This window comes from Schistocerca nitens, chromosome 8, assembly GCF_023898315.1.
Source record: "Schistocerca nitens isolate TAMUIC-IGC-003100 chromosome 8, iqSchNite1.1, whole genome shotgun sequence".
NCBI classification, from domain to species: Eukaryota; Metazoa; Arthropoda; class Insecta; order Orthoptera; family Acrididae; genus Schistocerca; species Schistocerca nitens.
The window spans coordinates 623,125,271-623,146,358 of NC_064621.1; the positions used below are offsets into that span (position 1 = coordinate 623,125,271).

The window sequence follows — 21,088 nt, forward strand, 5'->3', positions numbered from 1 at the left end:
CAGGGGTATGGATCTCGCCTTAAATGGATTCCAGGGGTGGTCCAGGCTCTTCGCGGCCGCCGGCTTTGTGAAATACGTACGGACGACGGCACGGTTGTTCGCCATTACGACCAGATGCGCCCACGAGTGGTGGCCACGCCGGTGCCACCGCCCCTTCTTTCGTCTCCACCAGCCGGAGAAGCCAGTCCTGTCGCTGCTGCCGATCTTCCGGGCGTGTTGCTGCAGCCGACGTCGCTACCGCTTCCGAGTACGCCGGAACCGGCCCCAGTCGCGACGCCGCCTTCTCCGGGACCCATCTCGCTGGAGCACACCCCCAGGTCCACGACACCTATGGATGCTGCTCCGGAGTTTTCCCCCATCATCTCGTCCAGGAGGCGCGTTCCACGCGCAAGCTTCCGTCCTGGACATTTTCGACCATACTCTCGTGTTTCTCCGCGGGATCTTCTCGGGGCCTCCCAAGAGGCCATGGATGTCTCCGCACTGTCCGTGTCTCCACGGAAGTGAGTGAGTTTTTTTTTTTCAAGGGGGGAAAAGTGTTGTGACAGTGCCACGAGATTTAAAAGTGCCGCTACGTCAGTACGCGAACACGGCGATAGAGGCGCTCCGCAGCTCGGCCAAGCGCGGGAGCGCCACCTGGATATGAACAGCGCCGGCCGCATGTCACGGCACGGCAGTCGAATGACAGATAAGGAGTTAGTAGCATGTAACCCGCTAGTGTTTCTACTTTTGTATATCCACGCAATTTATTAGTGATTAAAGGTTATAACAGTTACTAAACGCATATTTTCAGTAATATTAGAAAGTGAACTCAGGAGGACCGTACACCAATCTGGATCACTTAGATTTCACAGAGGTAACTGTTAGTGGGCCACCCGTAATGTTAACAAATCTGCGTGGCAAGTGGTGACACTTATTTTCCACTTTTGTGGCGAGCAATTATTTAGATTATCACAAGTCAGGGCAAAAGTCAATTTAATAGGAACTTACCGTAGAAGTTGCCTCTGAACTGCTCATAGTGCTGTTTAGGATAAAGAGATTTATTGTCAGTATTAACATAATGAATATTACAATGATGAACATGTGAAACTTTATCAAATATATCTATCAATTGGAACTCAAAATCATCATTTATAATCATAGTCCTGATGCTGCTCAGCAAATAGGGAATAGAAACATTTCTTTCAGTGGGCTGGACAAGAATGTGGATTGCAGACTGGGAACTATGGTCAGTATGTTCTCCATCACTTTCTGGCTGACCACAGAAATCGTTTCCAGGCTCTCATAAAAGATGGTGAACAATATTCCAATATTTCAAATACTTTCTCCTATTACTTATGATTGAATATATATGATTAAAATCATTATTACTACTAGCCCGCTGTCCCACAGTGTGATGATTTAAAAGAGGAACTACAGCATGATCTTCCTAAATGAAACAGTTTTGTACGAAAAGGTTTATATTCTGCCTTCTCTGTGTCACCTCCTGTTTCAATGCCATTATGGTCTCAAAATAACTGAGAGATGAGTCAAATGGTCTCAGAGTAACTGAACAGATGACTTAACACAATGTTAAGAGGTTAATTACTTTTACAGCAAAATAAATGCAATACATCTCCAGAAATTATTTCACCTTTATATATTTAGGTTTTTTTTTTCTTTCTCTTTTATTTTATCTGAGCATGAATGGAAACTGTGGAAGTTGTCATAGAAAAGTAAGTAGTGATACACTGCGTAAGTGGTAACAAATGGTTTTACAGGGGTGTGGGGGAGGGGGGGGGGGAGGGGAACCTGAGGAGGTCAATAAGGCACTCTCTTGAAAGTGTAAAAGATGCCGCAGGAACAGTATGATAAAAGAGCAGGAAAGAAATATCTTGCACTCTTCAGACACAGTTGGAAGCTGCTAAGAAGGAACTATAGAGAATGAAGGAGACAATGATGAGAGGAGTGGCTCGGAACTGACAGTTGGTACGAGGAGGATGCAAACTGACAGTTTTTTTTTGGTGTCTATCAGTAACAGGTTCCAGCTGCCAGAGTCAAGGGAAGAAGGAGCTTAAGTTGGTGTGGTAGTAGGAAATGTGTAGCAGACTCTGCCAGTGAGTAGGAAGCCTACAAATACCACTAATGTTAGGAAGAAAAGAGTAGCATTGTTAGTAGCAGTCAAGAGAAAGGGAAAGGTCACTGATTATAGGATACGTTTGGAGAAGGATACTAGGTAACTAGCATTTAAAAGCCAAGAGCAGGGCTGAATCAGGTGACTGAGGTTTAGGGCCCTTGTGTAAGGACTTCACAAAGGACGACCAGATAGCAATAGTGGATGGGGCACCAAACAGCCTCACACAGGGATGGGGCGAACAACATAGGTGCTGACCTGAGCAAGGCAGCTTCCCGAATTGGCGGCACCACTGTGTGACCAGTTGAGCGGTTCTGGTGGCATGACTGGCCTGATGCTGGCAGTGCTGTATGGCCAGTTAATTCAGACCTGGAAATGGCACTGATGAGTGCTGAGGGGGTGCACACTGCACTGGTGCCAGTGGGGACTGTCAGCAAGTGTGGATGCACTGGACACGGTCTGCATCTAAACAAGGCTAGGAAAAGGAGTACAGAAAATGGGTAAGGGGCGAGACTTGGTCAAATATCTGTTGACATGGGTAAGAGGTGTAGGATATTTTTAAGGATAAATCATGACAACAGGCTCCACCCCTTAAAAGTTTCTCAACCTGTTTAAGAGATTTCTTCAATGAACATACAGAAGATAGAATGTACCATATCAAAGTGGACAGTCATCAGTCATCAGACAGAAGGAAATCACTAGGACTAACATCACAGAAATTTTCTTAGCATAATCTATTCTTCACCAAAATATGCAGCATATTAAAAATAAAGTGCACAACGCTGAAGATGAATTACAGTCTCTACACTGCACCGTGATATGCATTACAGAGCACTGGTGTAGAGCATATCAGTCGAGAAGTTGCTACTGTAAAATTAACTTAAAAGAGGGCGATCACGTATTTACACTAGAAGTGGGACACAATTTAAAGTTAGAGAGGATATGATCACAATAGGTGTAGATAAAGATTTTGAAGTGGCAGACATTGAACTAACAAAGAAAGACATCCAGAAAAAGTTAATCATTCTGTGCATGTACTGCTCACTCAGTGGTAATGTGGACACTTTCTTCACTAAATTAAATGAAATCCTGGAAAGAGTCTCAGCCCCTAAAACTAATATAATAATATATGTAGTCACGAATATAAAAACAGGCATTGAGGGAGAAATTAGTAACAACTTTGTGGGGACATCACCATCAATGACGTGAAATATTACATTATATTCATCTTTTGGGTTTGCAGCTTTTGCAAAAAAGTTTGGAACCTATTTCCCATAACATTACATAAGTAAGACTGCTCGCCTGCAATACGAGTTCACAAGAGTGAGGGGGCATGGCTGCATCTGTGTCGGTTTCAGTCACACTTCAATGACAAGAGATGCAAATGGTCCACACCACACAACCACCCAGATGTGACACAGTTCACAACAGGCGATCCGGATCACAGGACACAGCCTACGGCTCAAGTATGTGGGTCAAACAAGTTTTGCCCTACCTACAAATGACAGTAGTAGACTGTATGTGTTAGACAATGCAACAAATAAATACTTCTTTACAGACATTGGCTAAGAAGTGAGGAGCATGCCCGTGGAACAACCACAAATGGAACTTACGATATCTGTTGCTCAACTATGGGCCACAGATGAAACTCATATCAGGCTATTTGGAACCTCTACTAACACTGTGGACTGTGAGTTACACAAGAAATTTACACAGCAGTTTTTGGTCACAGATTTTCATGAATCATTCTTTGGCACAGATTTTCTCCACTGAATTCACCTCTCCTCTGACCTAAAATGAGGTATCCTCAGGCAAGCCAGCAGTGCAGAGTCAGGACCCAGTATCACTGGCAGTATACCAGCATATTGCTCTGACACTTTGGAGAGGTTTGTTCCAGGGCAATCCCATTTGGAATCTACACAAGGTGTCCATTTACAGCTACTTAACGATCATCGGACTTTGGAGTCCGAACTACAAGTGGTGACACAGAGTTACGAAGAAGTCAAAAGGACGGGCTCAATATACACAATGAAAATTTAGAACTGAAAGCTCGGTCACATTTGTTAGGTAGGGAACTGGATGCTCTGGAATCTGCCCTAAGACAATTACAATGATATCAGCACCACTATCCGCAAATACAAGTGAGAGCAACAGCAGCAGAGTCAACGGACCAGATACAGGGACATATTCAGCACTTAATGCAGGTCAGTATGGTGAAATTTTCCAACAGTGTGCATGCATCTTCTATGTGGACAACTGCTTTGTTACCCATGTACTGTGTGTGACATATAAATAAACAGGAATCAGGCATGACACAGTGAATGACATTAATACCACACCAGGCCCACCGTCTCCATGCATCGCACCAAACCTGCCTGGATTTTGCACGGTACATCCAGCACTGGCAACTCAAGCACTGCTCAGACAGAAGATAACATGCACGAAGATATAGATGACAGTGCACAAACTTGCTTGTCAAACCATCCCACTGCCACTACATGAGAACTTCAACACTAATCAGCAATCTCACTTTGTACATACACTCCTGGAAATGGAAAAAAGAACACATTGACACCAGTGTGTCAGACCCACCATACTTGCTCCGGACACTGTGAGAGGGCTGTACAAGCAATGATCACACGCACGGCACAGCGGACACACCAGGACCCGCGGTGTTGGCCATCGAATGGCGCTAGCTGTACAGCATTTGTGCACCGCCGCCATCAGTGTCAGCCAGTTTGCCGTGGCATACGGAGCTCCATCGCAGTCTTTAACACTGGTAGCATGCCGCGACAGCGTGGACGTGAACCGTATGTGCAGTTGACGGACTTTGAGCGAGGGCGTATAGTGGGCATGCGGGAGGCCGGGTGGACGTACCGCCGAATTGCTCAACACATGGGGCGTGAGGTCTCCACAGTACATCGATGTTGTCGCCAGTGGTCGGCGGAAGGTGCACGTGCCCATCGACGTGGGACCGGACCGCAGCGACGCACGGATGCACGCCAAGACCGTAGGATCCTACGCAGTGCCGTAGGGGACCGCACCGCCACTTCCCAGCAAATTAGGGACCTGTTGCTCCTGGGGTATCGGCGAGGACCATTCGCAACCGTCTCCATGAAGCTGGGCTACGGTCCCGCACACCGTTAGGCCATCTTCCGCTCACGCCCCAACATCGTGCAGCCCGCCTCCAGTGGTGTCGCGACAGGCGTGAATGGAGGGACGAATGGAGACGTGTCGTCTTCAGCGATGAGAGTCGCTTCTGCCTTGGTGCCAATGATGGTCGTATGCGTGTTTGGCGCCGTGCAGGTGAGCGCCACAATCAGGACTGCATACGACCGAGGCACACAGGGCCAACACCCGGCATCATGGTGTGGGGAGCGATCTCCTACACTGGCCGTACACCACTGGTGATCGTCGAGGGGACACTGAATAGTGCACGGTACATCCAAACCGTCATCGAACCCATCGTTCTACCGTTCCTAGACCGGCAAGGGCACCTGCTGTTCCAACAGGACAATGCACGTCCGCATGTATCCCGTGCCACCCAACGTGCTCTAGAAGGTGTAAGTCAACTACCCTGGCCAGCAAGATCTCCGGATCTGTCCCCCATTGAGCATGTTTGGGACTGGATGAAGCATCGTCTCACGCGGTCTGCACGTCCAGCACGAACGCTGGTCCAACTGAGGCGCCAGGTGGAAATGGCATGGCAAGCTGTTCCACAGGACTACATCCAGCATCTCTACGATCGTCTCCATGGGAGAATAGCAGCCTGCATTGCTGCGAAAGGTGTATATACACTGTACTAGTGCCGACATTGTGCATGCTCTGTTGCCTGTGTCTATGTGCCTGTGGTTCTGTCAGTGTGATCATGTGATGTATCTGACCCCAGGAATGTGTCAATAAAGTTTCCCCTTCCTGTGACAATGAATTCACGGTGTTCTTATTTCAATTTCCAGGAGTGTATCTGATGACATCCTTCCTACCTTAGCCAGTATCACCCGCATTAATGAGGGTGGGAGGGGCACCATCGCTTTGCTTCTTCACTGAGAAATGGTCCAGTCATTTCCTGCCTACAGCTGGACATAGCATGGCTGGTCATGTGCAAATGTACGAAGAACAAGACACCAGCTGTGACCTTCATTGACCTCCTTCTGCCAGTGCTCCACACAGGGAGGGTGAGGGGAGAGAGGGGGGGGGGCGGCAAGGGGGATCTGTGGAGACCTCAACGTTGATTGCTGTGAAATCTATAAACTATTATAAAATAAATCTAAAAACAAAGATGATGTGACTTACCGAACGAAAGCGCTGGCAGGTCGATACACACACAAAATTCAAGCTTTCGCAACAAACTGTTGTCTCATCAGGAAAGAGGGGAAGGAGAGGGAAAGACGAAAGGATGTGGGTTTTAAGGGAGAGGGTAAGGAGTCATTCCAATCCCGGGAGCGGAAAGACTTACCTTAGGGGGAAAAAAGGACAGGTATACACTCGCACACACACACACACACACACACACACACATATCCATCCACACATATACAGACACAAGCAGACATTGGTGTGTGTGTTTGTGTTTGTATTTGTTTGTGTGTCTATCAACCTGACAGCGCTTTCGTTCGGTAAGTCACATCATCTTTGTTTTTAGATATATTTTTCCCACGTGGAATGTTTCCCTCTATTATACTATTATAAAATAATACGTACGTGTGTTCTCCTTCTAAACCAATGGATCGATTTCAATCACACTTGGTACAAATATCACTTACAGTCTCGAAAGAACCACTATATGGATAAAAACCACCTGCCCGTCAAAAGTGTGGGTGTGAAGGGTGAAAAAGAAATGTAGCTTACAAAATGCAAATAGCCAGACTATATTCATACAGTATTTGAGAATGAGAGTACTTACTGATTTGCAATAAACTTTCCACATAATTTCAAACCTTTATAAAATCTTTTCTCACTCAGACTCTTGGCAAAATGATGAAAAGGAAAAAGTTTATTGCTTACTACAGTTTCACCATTCATGCAGTAAAAGAGGAGGAGATGGACAGAGAGAGAGAGAGAGAGAGAGGGGGGGAGGGGGAGGGGGAGAGAGGGGGGAGGGGAGAGAGAGGGGGGAGGGGGGAGAGAGGTGGCGGGAAGGGGGAGAGAGAGGAGGAGGAGGGACAGAGATGGGGGAGGGGGAGGGGGAGAGAGGGGGAGGGAGGGGGGAGGGGGCAGAGAGAGGGGAGGGGGAGAGAGAGAGAGGGAAGAGAGACAGAGAGAGAGAGAGGGAAGAGAGAGAGAGAGAGAGAGAGAGAGAGAGAGAGAGAGAGTGGAGGAGATGGTCTAATGGAATTGGAATAAACACATACCTGGGCAACAGTGGGTTCTCAGCAAGTATTACATAAATATGACTCTTTGGCAGTGATGTGAGCTTAGCCCTCCCACAGGGAGGGTTACCTCTGACACTCTAGCCTGCTCAGTTAGCTATGAACAACTGTATTGCAGGCATGCATTTCTGATGTTTGTCTGGTGTCGGTCATAAAGTGTTTGTTAACTGCATTTACTGTTATTCTGCTATATCATGTGGCCTTTCACTACTGGAATCCCTTCAACTTCCTGAACATTTTGGAAAACTTTTGGCATGTCATAAATAGTAAGCAATGTTACTAGGATATCAAATAGTTCAGCAGCTATACTTATACATATCAATAGGAAAAACTGTGAAGTATGTATTTACAAAAGGTTCTGGTCTCTCTGATCATTACTGTCAGATAATAAAACTAAAGACAGGCTTGGTAAAATCCACAAAACTGCAAGTTTACAAAAGGACCTTGTTGGAATGTAAAACAAGTATTTTTCTAGGACACTGGCAAATCAAATGGGGGGTGAAGAGTCTATGGAAAACTGAAATGGCTAATACAACAAAGAGATTAATAGGGACTATAGTCTAACTGGCCTGGAGCACCATTTGAACTTCCATCAACACTCCTTTCAGCCATATCAAATAAAATTTTCCATATAGTCTAAGAAATTACCACTGTCATATCTTACAAGGGAAATTCCCCACCACACCTACCTCAGATTTAATGGTAAGATAGCACAGTGGATAGCTCGTCAAAAACTGAACACAGATCGAGCATGAAAACAGGAAGAAGGTGTACTGAACTGTGAAAAACAAAGCAAAATAGAAAGAATGAATGATCTAAGCTCATCTAAGCTCAAGATGTGCTGCATCGAGCCATTGGGCAGGGGCCACGGTGACATGGTTATGTGGTCATGGTGTTGGACTGGAAAGCAGGAGATCAGTGTTCAGATCTCCCTTTGCCCTATCTTTTTTTTCTTTTTTGACAAAATTATGAATTGTCCGTCCAGACATTGATGTGCCTTTTCTCTTTCTGTAGTCCTGGCAATTGTCATACCATACATTGGTTATAGAATAAGAGTCAGGTGGTAAGAATATATTACTGATGCAAATAATTGTGATGAATAGTGAGAACAGGCAAGATGCTGCATAGACTTTTCACAGAAATGAAAACAATAAATAAATGAGTGTGAGCTACTTTACAACAAAGGAATTCAATACTTTTAAAATAGAATGCAAAAGTCATGAGATGTGATAATTGTGTAGAAGAAACAGGAGGTAAGAACATCTGCAGGCTCACAGCCTTGTAATCACAGGATTCCACAGTCCATTACAGCTAAAAACATACAAGATCTTGGAATAAATTTTCATTATAGATCCCTTCATTTCACCCCGCTGTTGCAAATAGATGTTACGCCACAACACAGACACAAATTTGAATATAGCGAACACACACATCAATGACTGGATGGACAGTTGATAATTTGTGTGTGTGTGTGTGTGTGTGTGTGTGTGTGTGTGCGTGCGCGCGTTTGTGTGAGGAGGGGGGGGGGGGGGCGAGTGGAGCATGAGGGAGATCTAAACGTGGATCTCCTGCTTTGCAATCAATCCAACACCATGACCACATAACCATGATGCTGTGGCTCTCCCTCTTCTAATTTGCTAAATGTTGCATGTATTACACTTGGACTGTTCATTGTTTCTATTATGCTTCTGTTTTCCACAGTTCAGTTTTAAATTGTGCATTTAAGAAGTTCTTCACACAAAAGAATCATACTGTATAAACATGCTGTCATTTGACAGCCACGCAGATTCCCACACGGAGGATATAGTAATGGGCTTCCCTGTCACAGAGAAGCAAGTGCAAGAGTTCAAAACAAATAAGTCATCAAGACTGGATGGAATTCTCAATTCAATTTTACAAAAAGTACTCTACACCAATAACCCTTACTTAGCTTGCATTTACTGTGAATCTCTCACCCAGTGCAAAGTACCAAGCAACTGGAAATAAGCATACATGACTCCTGTACACAAGAAGGGTAAAAGAAGAGACCTGCAAAGTTACAAACCAATATCCTTAAAATCAGTTTGTTGTAGAATTCTGGAATATAATCTCATTCTGAATGCAATAAATTTCTTTGAGAAGGAAATACTTGGGTGTGCACTAATTAGCAATGTTTTAGAAAGCATTATTCATACAAAATTCAGCTGCCGTTTTCTCATGATATTCTATGAACTATGGATGAAGGGCAACAGGCAACTTCCATATTCCTAGATTTCCAAAAAGCATTTGACATGGTGCTACACTGCACCATGCTGACGAAGGTACGAGCATACAGAACAGGTTCCCAGATATGTGAGTGGCTTGAAAACTTCTTAAGTAATAGAAATACGTGCACCGTCCTTGTCAGTGAGTGATCATCAGAGACAAGGGTATTGTCAAGAGGACAGGACCACTATTATTCTCTATGTACAAAAATGATAAGATGGGCAGGCTGAGCAGCAATTTGTGGCTGTTTGTTGATAATGCTGTGGTGTACGGAAAGGTGGCATCATTGAGTGACTTCAGGAGGATACAAGATGACTGAGACTAACTTTTTAGCTAGTGTGATGAATGGCAATTAGCCTTAAATATAGAAAAATACAAGCTAACACAGATAAGTAAGAAAAACAATCACATAATGTTCATATACAGCACTAGTGGTGTGCTGTTTTACACACTCATGTCAATTAAATACCCAGGTGTAATACTGTAAAGTTATATGAAATAGGACAAGTAAATAAGGCTTGTAGTAGGGCAGTCAAATGGTCAATTTTGGTTTACTGGGAGAATTTTACGACTGTGTGTTTCATCTGTAAAGGAGACCACGTACAGGACACTAATGCTACATATTCTTGTGTACTGCTCATGTGTCTGATACCTCCACAAGGTTTGATTAAAGGAAGACATCAAAACAATTCAGATGTGGGCAACTAGATTTGTTACCAGTAGGTATTACGGAAATGCTTTGGGAACACAGAATCCCTGCAGGGAAGGCAACATTCTTTTTGAGAAACACTATTGAAAAAATTTAGAGAACCGGCATTTGAAGCTGACTGCAGAACAATTCTACTGCAGCCAACGTAAATTTCACACAAGGGCCACGAAGATAGGATATGAGAAATTAGGCCTCCATGTGGAGGCATATAGACAGTCATTTTTCCCTTGCTCTATAAGCGAGTGGAACAGGAAAGGAGATGACTAGTAGTGATATAAGGTACCTTCTGTCACATATTGTACAGTGGTTTGCGGAGTACGTTTGTAGGTATAGCTCTAGAAAAATAGTTTGTTAAACAGTGACAACGATCAGTCTGTAATCTACAAGAGGAAAAAAAGCCCATCACAAGAAATAACATTACAAGGCATTGTAGAATTAAAATGCACTAAGAAATTATTCAAAATTATTCTTTCCAACTAAATGGCAAAATTTTCAGATACTTTCGACTGAAATACAGTGTTCCAGAAAATTCAATACTGAAAAACAAACTATATATTTAAAAACGGTCATAAAAAATCTCTATAAATCAACTGTGACCACTTTTTATAAAAATAAACAGCCTTGAATGGGATCACCAGTCACCATAGATGTGAGACACTGATAATATATCATTTCTCAGACGCAGCAAAACGGCACTGGTGCTGAATATTATGTCTCTGGTTGGCATGCGCTTGTATTTAATTCCAGTCATAGTCTATATCTTTTCAAAGTGGGTATCAAAATTCTCAGTGGTGCACAGCAGTCATCGAGTTTAAATTGGGGGGGAAAATAATAATAATAATAATAATAATAATAATAATAATAATAATAACAACAACACACAGAAGAAACCCACAAAACCAGCATGGCAACACAGGCTACAGATCAGAATAGAAAAACTGAGAAAAGACATCGGACAGTTAACACAATTTATAAGAAATGAAATATCAGACAAAAAACGAAAAAGGTTAGGTAAAATCTCACAACAAGAAGCAATAGAGCAATTAGATGAAAAGAAGCAAAAATTACAAGCTTTGGCGAAACGACTTAGAAGATACAAAAAAAGTGAAAATAGAAGGAAACAAAACCAAACATTCAACACAAACCAAAAGAAATTTTACCAAACAATAGATAACACACACATAAAAATAGACAATCCACCAAACATAAGAGACATGGAACACTTCTGGAGCAGCATATGGTCAAACCCGGTACAACATAATAGGCATGCACGGTGGATACAAGCAGAAACAGATACATACAAGATGATACCACAAATGCCTGAAGTGATAATTTTGCAACATGAAGTCACCCGAGCAATTAATTCTACGCACAATTGGAAAGCCCCTGGAAATGATAAAATAGCAAATTTCTGGCTAAAGAAGTTCACCTCAACACATTCACATCTAACTAAATTATTTAACAGTTACATTGCAGACCCATACATATTCCCTGATACACTTACACATGGAATAACTTATCTGAAACCTAAAGATCAAGCAGACACAGCAAACCCAGCTAAATATCGCCCCATAACATGCCTACCAACAATCTACAAAATATTAACTTCAGTCATTACACAGAAATTAATGACACATACAACACAGAACAAAATTATAAATGAAGAACAAAAAGGCTGCTGCAAAGGAGCACGAGGATGTAAAGAGCAACTGATAATAGATGCAGAGGTGACATATCAAGGTAAAACTAAACAAAGGTCTCTACACTACGCATACATTGATTACCAAAAAGCTTTTGATAGTGTACCCCACTCATGGTTACAACAAATATTGGAAATATACAAAGTAGATCCTAAATTGATACAGTTCCTAAACATAGTAATGAAAAACTGGAAAACCACACTTAATATCCAAACAAATTCAGATAATATCACATCACAGCCAATACAGATTAAGCGTGGAATATACCAAGGAGACTCATTAAGTCCTTTCTGGTTCTGCCTTGCTCTGAACCCACTATCAAACATGCTAAATAATACAAATTATGGATACAATATTACTGGAACATACCCACACAAAATCACACATTTGCTATACATGGATGATCTAAAACTACTGGCAGCAACAAATCAACAACTCAACCAATTACTAAAGATAACAGAAGTATTCAGCAATGATATAAGTATGGCGTTTGGAACAGACAAATGTAAGAAAAATAGCATAGTCAAGGGAAAACACACTAAACAAGAAGATTACATATTGGTTAACCACAGCGACTGCATAGAAGCGATGGAAAAAACAGATGTCTATAAATATCTAGGATACAGACAAAAAATAGGAATAGATAATACAAATATTAAAGAAGAACTAAAAGAAAAATATAGACAAAGACTAACAAAAATACTGAAAACAGAATTGACAGCAAGAAACAAGACAAAAGCTATAAATACTTATGCCATACCAATATTGACCTACTCATTTGGAGTAGTGAAATGGAGTAACACAGACCTAGAAGCACTCAATACACTTACACGATCACAATGCCACAAATATAGAATACATCACATACATTCAGCAACAGAAAGATTCACATTAAGCAGAAAGGAAGGAGGAAGGGGATTTATCGATATAAAAAACCTACACTATGGACAGGTAGACAATTTAAGAAAATTCTTTCTAGAACGAGCAGAAACTAGCAAAATACACAAGGCAATCACTCATATAAATACATCGGCTACACCACTGCAACTTCATAACCACTTCTACAACCCTTTAGATCACATAACATCAACAAATACGAAGAAAGTAAATTGGAAAAAGAAAACACTTCATGGCAAGCACCCGTATCATCTAACACAGCCACACATCGATCAAGACGCATCCAACACATGGCTAAGAAAAGGCAATATATACAGTGAGACAGAAGGATTCATGATTGCAATACAGGATCAAACAATAAACACCAGGTATTACAGCAAGCATATTATTAAAGATCCCAATACCACAACAGATAAATGCAGACTTTGTAAACAACAAATAGAAACAGTAGATCACATCACAAGCGGATGTACAATACTAGCAAATACAGAATACCCCAGAAGACATGACAATGTCGCAAAAATAATACATCAACAGCTTGCCTTACAACATAAACTTATAAAACAACACGTTCCTACATACAAGTATGCACCACAAAATGTACTGGAGAATGATGAATACAAATTATACTGGAACAGAACCATTATAACAGATAAAACAACGCCACATAACAAACCTGACATCATACTCACCAATAAAAAGAAGAAATTAACACAATTAATCGAAATATCCATACCCAATACAACAAATATACAAAAGAAAACAGGAGAAAAAATTGAAAAATACATCCAACTGGCTGAGGAAGTCAAAGACATGTGGCATCAGGATAAAGTTGACATCATACCAATTATACTATCAACTACAGGAGTCATACCACACAATATCCACCAATACATCAATGCAATACAGCTACATCCAAACATATATATACAATTACAGAAATCCGTAATTATTGATACATGTTCAATTACCCGAAAGTTCCTAAATGCAATATAACATGTACCGTACAGCAAAAAGGAAGTGACGCTTGATAAAGGTCCGCGTCACTCCATTCTTAACCAGACTTCTAAAAAGTCTGAGAAAGTAAAGAAATAATAATAATAATATTAAAGAAGAACTAAAAGAAAAATATAGACAAAGACTAACAAAAATACTGAAAACAGAATTGACAGCAAGAAACAAGACCAAAGCTATAAATACTTATGCCATACCAATATTGACCTACTCATTTGGAGTAGTGAAATGGAGTAACACAGACCTAGAAGCACTCAATACACTTACACGATCACAATGCCACAAATATAGAATACATCACATACATTCAGCAACAGTAAGATTCACATTAAGCAGAAAAGAAGGAGGAAGGGGATTCATCGATATAAAAAACCTACACTATGGACAGGTAGACAATTTAAGAAAATTCTTTCTAGAACGAGCAGAAACTAGCAAAATACACAAAGCAATCACTCATATAAATACATCGGCTACACCACTACAATTTCATAACCACCTCTACAACCCTTTAGACCACATAACATCAACAGATACGAAGAAAGTAAATTGGAAAAAGAAAACACTTCATGGCAAGCACCCGTATCATCTAACACAGCCACACATCGATCAAGACGCATCCAACACATGGCTAAGAAAAGGCAATATATACAGTGAGACAGAAGGATTCATGATTGCAATACAGGATCAAACAATAAACACCAGGTATTACAGCAAGCATATTATTAAAGATCCCAATACCACAACAGATAAATGCAGACTTTGTAAACAACAAATAGAAACAGTAGATCACATCACAAGCGGATGTACAATACTAGCAAATACAGAATACCCCAGAAGACATGACAATGTCGCAAAAATAATACATCAACAGCTTGCCTTACAACATAAACTTATAAAACAACACGTTCCTACATACAAGTATGCACCACAAAATGTACTGGAGAATGATGAATACAAATTATACTGGAACAGAACCATTATAACAGATAAAACAACGCCACATAACAAACCTGACATCATACTCGCCAATAAAAAGAAGAAATTAACACAACTAATCGAAATATCCATACCCAATACAACAAATATACAAAAGAAAACAGGAGAAAAAATTGAAAAGTACATCCAACTGGCTGAGGAAGTCAAAGACATGTGGCATCAGGATAAAGTTGACATCATACCAATTATAGTATCAACTACAGGAGTCATACCACACAATATCCACCAGTACATCAATGCAATACAGCTACATCCAAACACATATATACAACTACAGAAATCAGTAATTATTGATACATGTTCAATTACCCGAAAGTTCCTAAATGCAATATAACACATACCGTACAGTTAATAGGAAGTGACGCTTGATCAAGGTCCGGGTCACTTTCCATTCTCAACCAGACTTAACGTCTGAGAAAGTAAAGAAATAATAATAATAATAATAATAATACTGGTCATCAGTGTGAGTAGAACTCACACCCCGAGGGTTCTGTACAAACTCAATTACATATATATGTAACAGAGGGAAACATTCCACGTGGAAAAAATATATCTAAAAAGAAAGATGATGAGACTTACCAAACAAAAGCGCTGGCAGGTCGATAGACACACAAACAAACACAAATATACACACAAAATTCAAGCTTTCGCAACAAACTGTTGCCTCATCAGGAAAGAGGGAAGGAGAGGGAAAGACGAAAGGATGTGGGTTTTAAGGGAGAGGGTAAGGAGTCATTCCAATCCCGGGAGCGGAAAGACTTACCTTAGGGGGAAAAAAGGACAGGTATACACTCGCACACAAACACATATCCATCCACACATACAACACAAGCAGACATATTTCAAATATATATATAATATATATAAATATGTCTGCTTGTGTCTGTATGTGTGGATGGATATGTGTTTGTGTGCGAGTGTATACCTGTCCTTTTTTCCCCCTAAGGTAAGTCTTTCCGCTCCCGGGATTGGAATGACTCCTTACCCTCTCCCTTAAAACCCACATCCTTTCGTCTTTCCCTCTCCTTCCCTCTTTCCTGATGAGGCAACAGTTTGTTGCGAAAGCTTGAATTACATATATAGATACAGATAGCTCATCTATAGGTTCTGGTGAGCGAGTTTGCGAGTATCACATTATGTGACATAAATGGCCATATCTTTTGATTGGGCTAAATTAGAAGCTTAAATATTTTACAGTGCCAAGGGACTATTGACCTTATCCTTTGACATACATCTCAACTTGACATCTCTACTCATTCCTGAGAAAAAGGTGTTTTAACAGGCAGATGCCAGACAGAAAACAAAATGATCATATAAGGGTTGTGATTTTATCAGCTGAATTATAAAACCCCAAAAACAAAACAAGTGTTTGCTTAAACTATGGTACACTAGCCCATCAAGAACTGGAGCATTTGGTAATAAATTGTATAATTAGTCTGCTGTCAAGTGTATGTGTACTTACATTCCGAAGTTTCTGCGAAAGCTGTATAATATGAAACACATCAAGCTGTGTATCCACAGCATATAAACTCTCTAGTTGATCCATTTTTGATACATGTTTGCAAATGTCACCAGGTGGAAGCCAATAGCAGCTTGTTATATCTAAATGAATAATACCTCGATATCTTGGCTTCAGCACAAGGTGGAACATCTCTTTTGTACAGGAAAACTGTCCAAACAAGCTTACAAACCTGCGAAAATGAAATACATACAGTGAACATATAAATCCAATCTGAGGTAAGGAGCATAGTTGGAGATCTGGCTGCAAACAAATGCATAAGGAAAAGTGAGGTTAAAATTCTTAATAACTTAATAACAATATTATGTAAATGATTGAGTGGTACTCACCACATAGTGGTGATGATGAGTCACAGACAGGCACAACAAAAAGACTGCTAAAACAAATAAGCTTTTGGCCAAAAGTTCTTCTTCTTAGTTAGACAACATATACACACACACATTCATGCAAACATAACTCAAACACATGTGACCACAGTCTCTGACTATAGAGGCCAGACTGCGAGCAACAGAGCATCATGGGAAACACAATCTGTGTGGTGAGGGTAAGGAGGAGGCTGGGGCAGAGAGGGGGAAGGATAGCAGGGTAAGGGTGGGCAATGGTAAAGTGCTGCTTGTGGGAGAACATAGGGATAAGGTAGTGAGAGGAGAGGATGGCAAGGTGCAGTTGGGAGATTAGACAGAGTAAAAAGACTGTGGGTGCAATGGTGGAACAGAAGGGCGTAGTGCTGGAGTGGAATAGGGAAGAGAACAGGTGGGTGAAGGACAGTGACGAACAAAGGTTGAGGCCAGGAAAGTTATGGGAACGTAGGACATACTGCAGGGAGACTTAGCACTTGTGATGTAAGAGCAGAGTTAATATGATGACAAATATTCTATCTGGCCTCCCTAAATCATGTTGAATAAATGCTGGAATTGATCTTCCAAAAAGATCAGAAATTATTTCTCCATCCAAGCCAAAGTTGAACTGATATTCCTGTCTTAGTACATGAAATGTTAATAAAAGTAAATAAACAAATGCAGGAAACAGAAGTGTGTCATATGACAGATGGCAATAAATCAGAGACACAGACATTCAGACAACATCTTAGTTCTATATGACACTGTCAAACATCTTCCATGCCAGTATGAGTATGAGGTGCAAGAGCATGTGCTTCAGGAGCAATCTTGACTCTTCTGTGGAGTGTTCATCAGTGTGTGTGTGTGTGTGTGTGTGTGTGTGTGTGTGTGTGTGTGTGTGTGTAAGAAAGAGAGAGAGACTCTCGTTTTCACAAAGAGAAACCTACAACGTTTTGAGGGGGGAAGGGGGCTGCTCCTTGTGTTAGTATGAGACTAGACAAAAAGATGTTACCTAGCCACAGACTAAAACTACAATGCTGGGGAAAAAAATTAGTACACCTGAAACGATTATGTCGATCTTGATCCAATGGTGACGTACACAACTTGGGGGATAGTAGATGTACTGGTAATGGTTTCATTGTAATCCGCTAACTGATAGTATAGCGGCACAGTTACCAGAGTGTCTTTTCAACCCTTTCCAGAAGGCTTAGTGTGTTGCAGACATGTGAAGTAAGCAGGCAACCATGCCACAGAGATGCACTCGTGCTTCCTACAAGCAACCGAGTGAGTTTGAAATGTCCTGGGAGGCAGGATGGTTCTTTCAGAGAAGTGTCACAGAAGATGGACATGCTGTGTCAGTTGTGCAACGATGCTGGTGTCAGTAGTCATGCGAACAGTTTCACAGCTGTAGACAACGTTATGAACATATGAATTGTTGCAAACTGATTATTAGCAGTGGGACTACAGCCATACACACATCTAGCCTGTCTTCCATCCACATCACAGCATCAACATGTGCAGCTTAACTAGTGCTGTCAGAGGATCACTTGGAACATGGAGCGGTACACCATGCTCTTCAGAGATGAAAGTAGATTCTGCCTGCTCTCAAGTGATGGTCATTTGCGTACACACCGTAGACCTCGTGAGCACAGTCTCATAGAATGTATTCGTCCAAGACACACTGGCCCCAACCAGGCCTTATTGTCTAGGGTGCAATAAGCTACAACTCTTGTTTGCCTTTGGTGTTTCTGGAGAGGATGTTAACCAACACTAAGTACATGCAGAATATTTTTAGACCCGCTCTTTTTCCATTCTCGTGACAGGAAGATGATACTTTGTCCCAACAGGATAATGCACACCCACAAACTGCCCATGTAACTCAATGTGCTCTGCAAGATGTGCAGCAACTTCTCTGGAGAGCACGCTCCCCCGACTTGTCTCCTATCGAGCATGTGTGGGGTATGATGGTACAAGAGTGACTTGTGCAACTCATCAACCAACAACTCCTACAGAACTATGAACAGGTTGAGCAGGCATGGAACAACATATTCCATGATAGTATTTAGCATCTGTATGATTCACTGGATGCCAAAAACAGCCCCTGCATTGACACAAATGGAGGCTACACCACATACTAATATGAGTGTTTCACCACGGGTTGATACCTGGCACCTAACAACCACTTGTGTTATTGATCTGTAAATGTAATCATTTCATGTACTCCATATGTACAAATGCAGCAATAAATCTTGAGCGAATTGGAAACACCTTAAAGGGTGAAATATTTTCTTCCAGTTGTGTGTATGAAAAAACTCCTGAGATTAGATTAGATTATATGGGTATGAATTTTATAAACTCAATATGGAAGGGGCACTGTTACCCAAACCTAAAAAATTATTGTAAAACAAACATTATTATAGTGCAGAAGATTTCTTGAATCACAGCCATGTAAAATGGTATCTTTCTGAAGAAGTAACACCATAAAGAAGCTGTAACTTATCAAACAAAAGCATTGGTATGTTGATAGAGACAATAAAAACAATAAAAAACACACAAATTTGTGTGTGTGTGTGTGTGTGTGTTTATTGTTTTTATTTATAAACAATAAAAAACACACAAACACACACACAAATTTCAAGCTTTCGCAACCCAAGGTTGCTTCATCAGGAAAGGGGGACTGAGAGGGAAAGACGAAAGGGTGTGGGTTTTAACGAAGAGGGTAAGGAGTAATTCCAATCCCGGGAGCGGAAAGACTTACCTTAGGGGGAAAAAAAGACAGGTATACACTCGCGCGCGCGCGCACACACACACACACACACACACACACACACACACACACACACACACACACACACATATACACACACAGGCAGACATATGTAAATGCAAAGAGTTTGGCCAGAGATGTCAGTCGAGGCGGAAGTACAGAGGCAAACATGATGTTGAATGACAGGTGAGGTACAAGCGGCGGCAACTTGAAATTAGTGGAGGTTGAGGCCTGGTGGGTAACAGGAAGAGAGAATATATTGAAGGGCAAGTACCCATCTCCGGAGATCTGATAGGTTGGTTACCCAAGCCTGCCAACCCAAAGTTTGGTACAGATTTATTGATGACATCTTCATGATCTGGACTCACAGTGAAGAAGAACTCCAGAATTTCCTCTCCAACCTCAACTCCTTTGGTTCCATCAGATTCACCTGGTCCTACTCCAAATCCCATGCCACTTTCCTCGATGTTGACCTCCATCTGTCCAATGGCCAGCTTCACACGTCCGTCCACATCAAACCCACCAACAAGCAACAGTACCTCCATTTTGACAGCTGCCACCCATTCCATATCAAACGGTCACTTCCCTACAGCTTAGGTCTTCGTGGCAAACGAATCTGCTCCAGTCCTGAATCCCTGAACCATTACACCAATAACCCGAAAATAGCTTTCACATCCCGCAACTACCCTCCCGACCTGGTACAGAAGCAAATAGCTAGAGCCACTTCCTCATCCTCTCAAACCCAGAACCTCCCACAGAAGAACCACAAAAGTGCCCCACTTGTGACAGGATACTTTCCGGGACTGGATCAGATTCTGAATGTGGCTCTCCAGCAGGGATACGACTTCCTCAAATCCAGCCCTGAAATGAGATCCATCCTTCATGAAATCCTCCCCACTCCACCAAGAGTGTCTTTCCGCCGTCCACCAAACCTTCGTAACCTCTTGGTTCATCCCTATGAAATCCCCAACCCACCTTCCCTACCCTCTGGCTCCTACCCTTGTAACCGCCCCCGGTGTAAGACCTGTCCCATGCGCCCTCCCACCACCACCTACTCCAGTCCGGTAACCCGGAAGGTGTACACGATCAAAGGCAGAGCCATGTGCAAAGCACCCACGTGATTTACACTGCGGAGAATTCTATGTGGGAATGACCACAACAAACTGTCCATTCGCATGAATGGACACAGGCAGACAGTGTTTGTTGGTAATGAGGATCACCCTGTGGCTAAACATGCCTTGGTGCACAGCCAGCACATCTTGGCATAGTGTTACACCGTCCGGGTTATCTGAATACTTCCCACTGACACCAACCTATCAGAACTCCGGAGATGGGTACTTGCCCTTCAGTATATTCTCTCTTCCTGTTACCCACCAGGCCTCAACCTCCACTAATTTCAAGTTGCCGCCGCTCGTACCTCACCTG

General features: G+C 41.9%; 1 protein-coding gene across 3 annotated transcripts in view; it reads right to left on the reverse strand.

Annotated features, from left to right (window-relative positions):
* Positions 1–21,088, reverse strand: part of LOC126199189 (uncharacterized) — a 200,766-nt gene that overhangs the window by 156,744 nt on the left and 22,934 nt on the right. For all 3 annotated transcript variants that reach the window (XM_049935969.1, XM_049935967.1, XM_049935968.1), the window contains one exon: positions 16,502–16,730. In XM_049935969.1, coding sequence (XP_049791926.1) covers positions 16,502–16,730 — 229 coding nt within the window. The remainder of the gene's footprint in view (positions 1–16,501; positions 16,731–21,088) is intronic.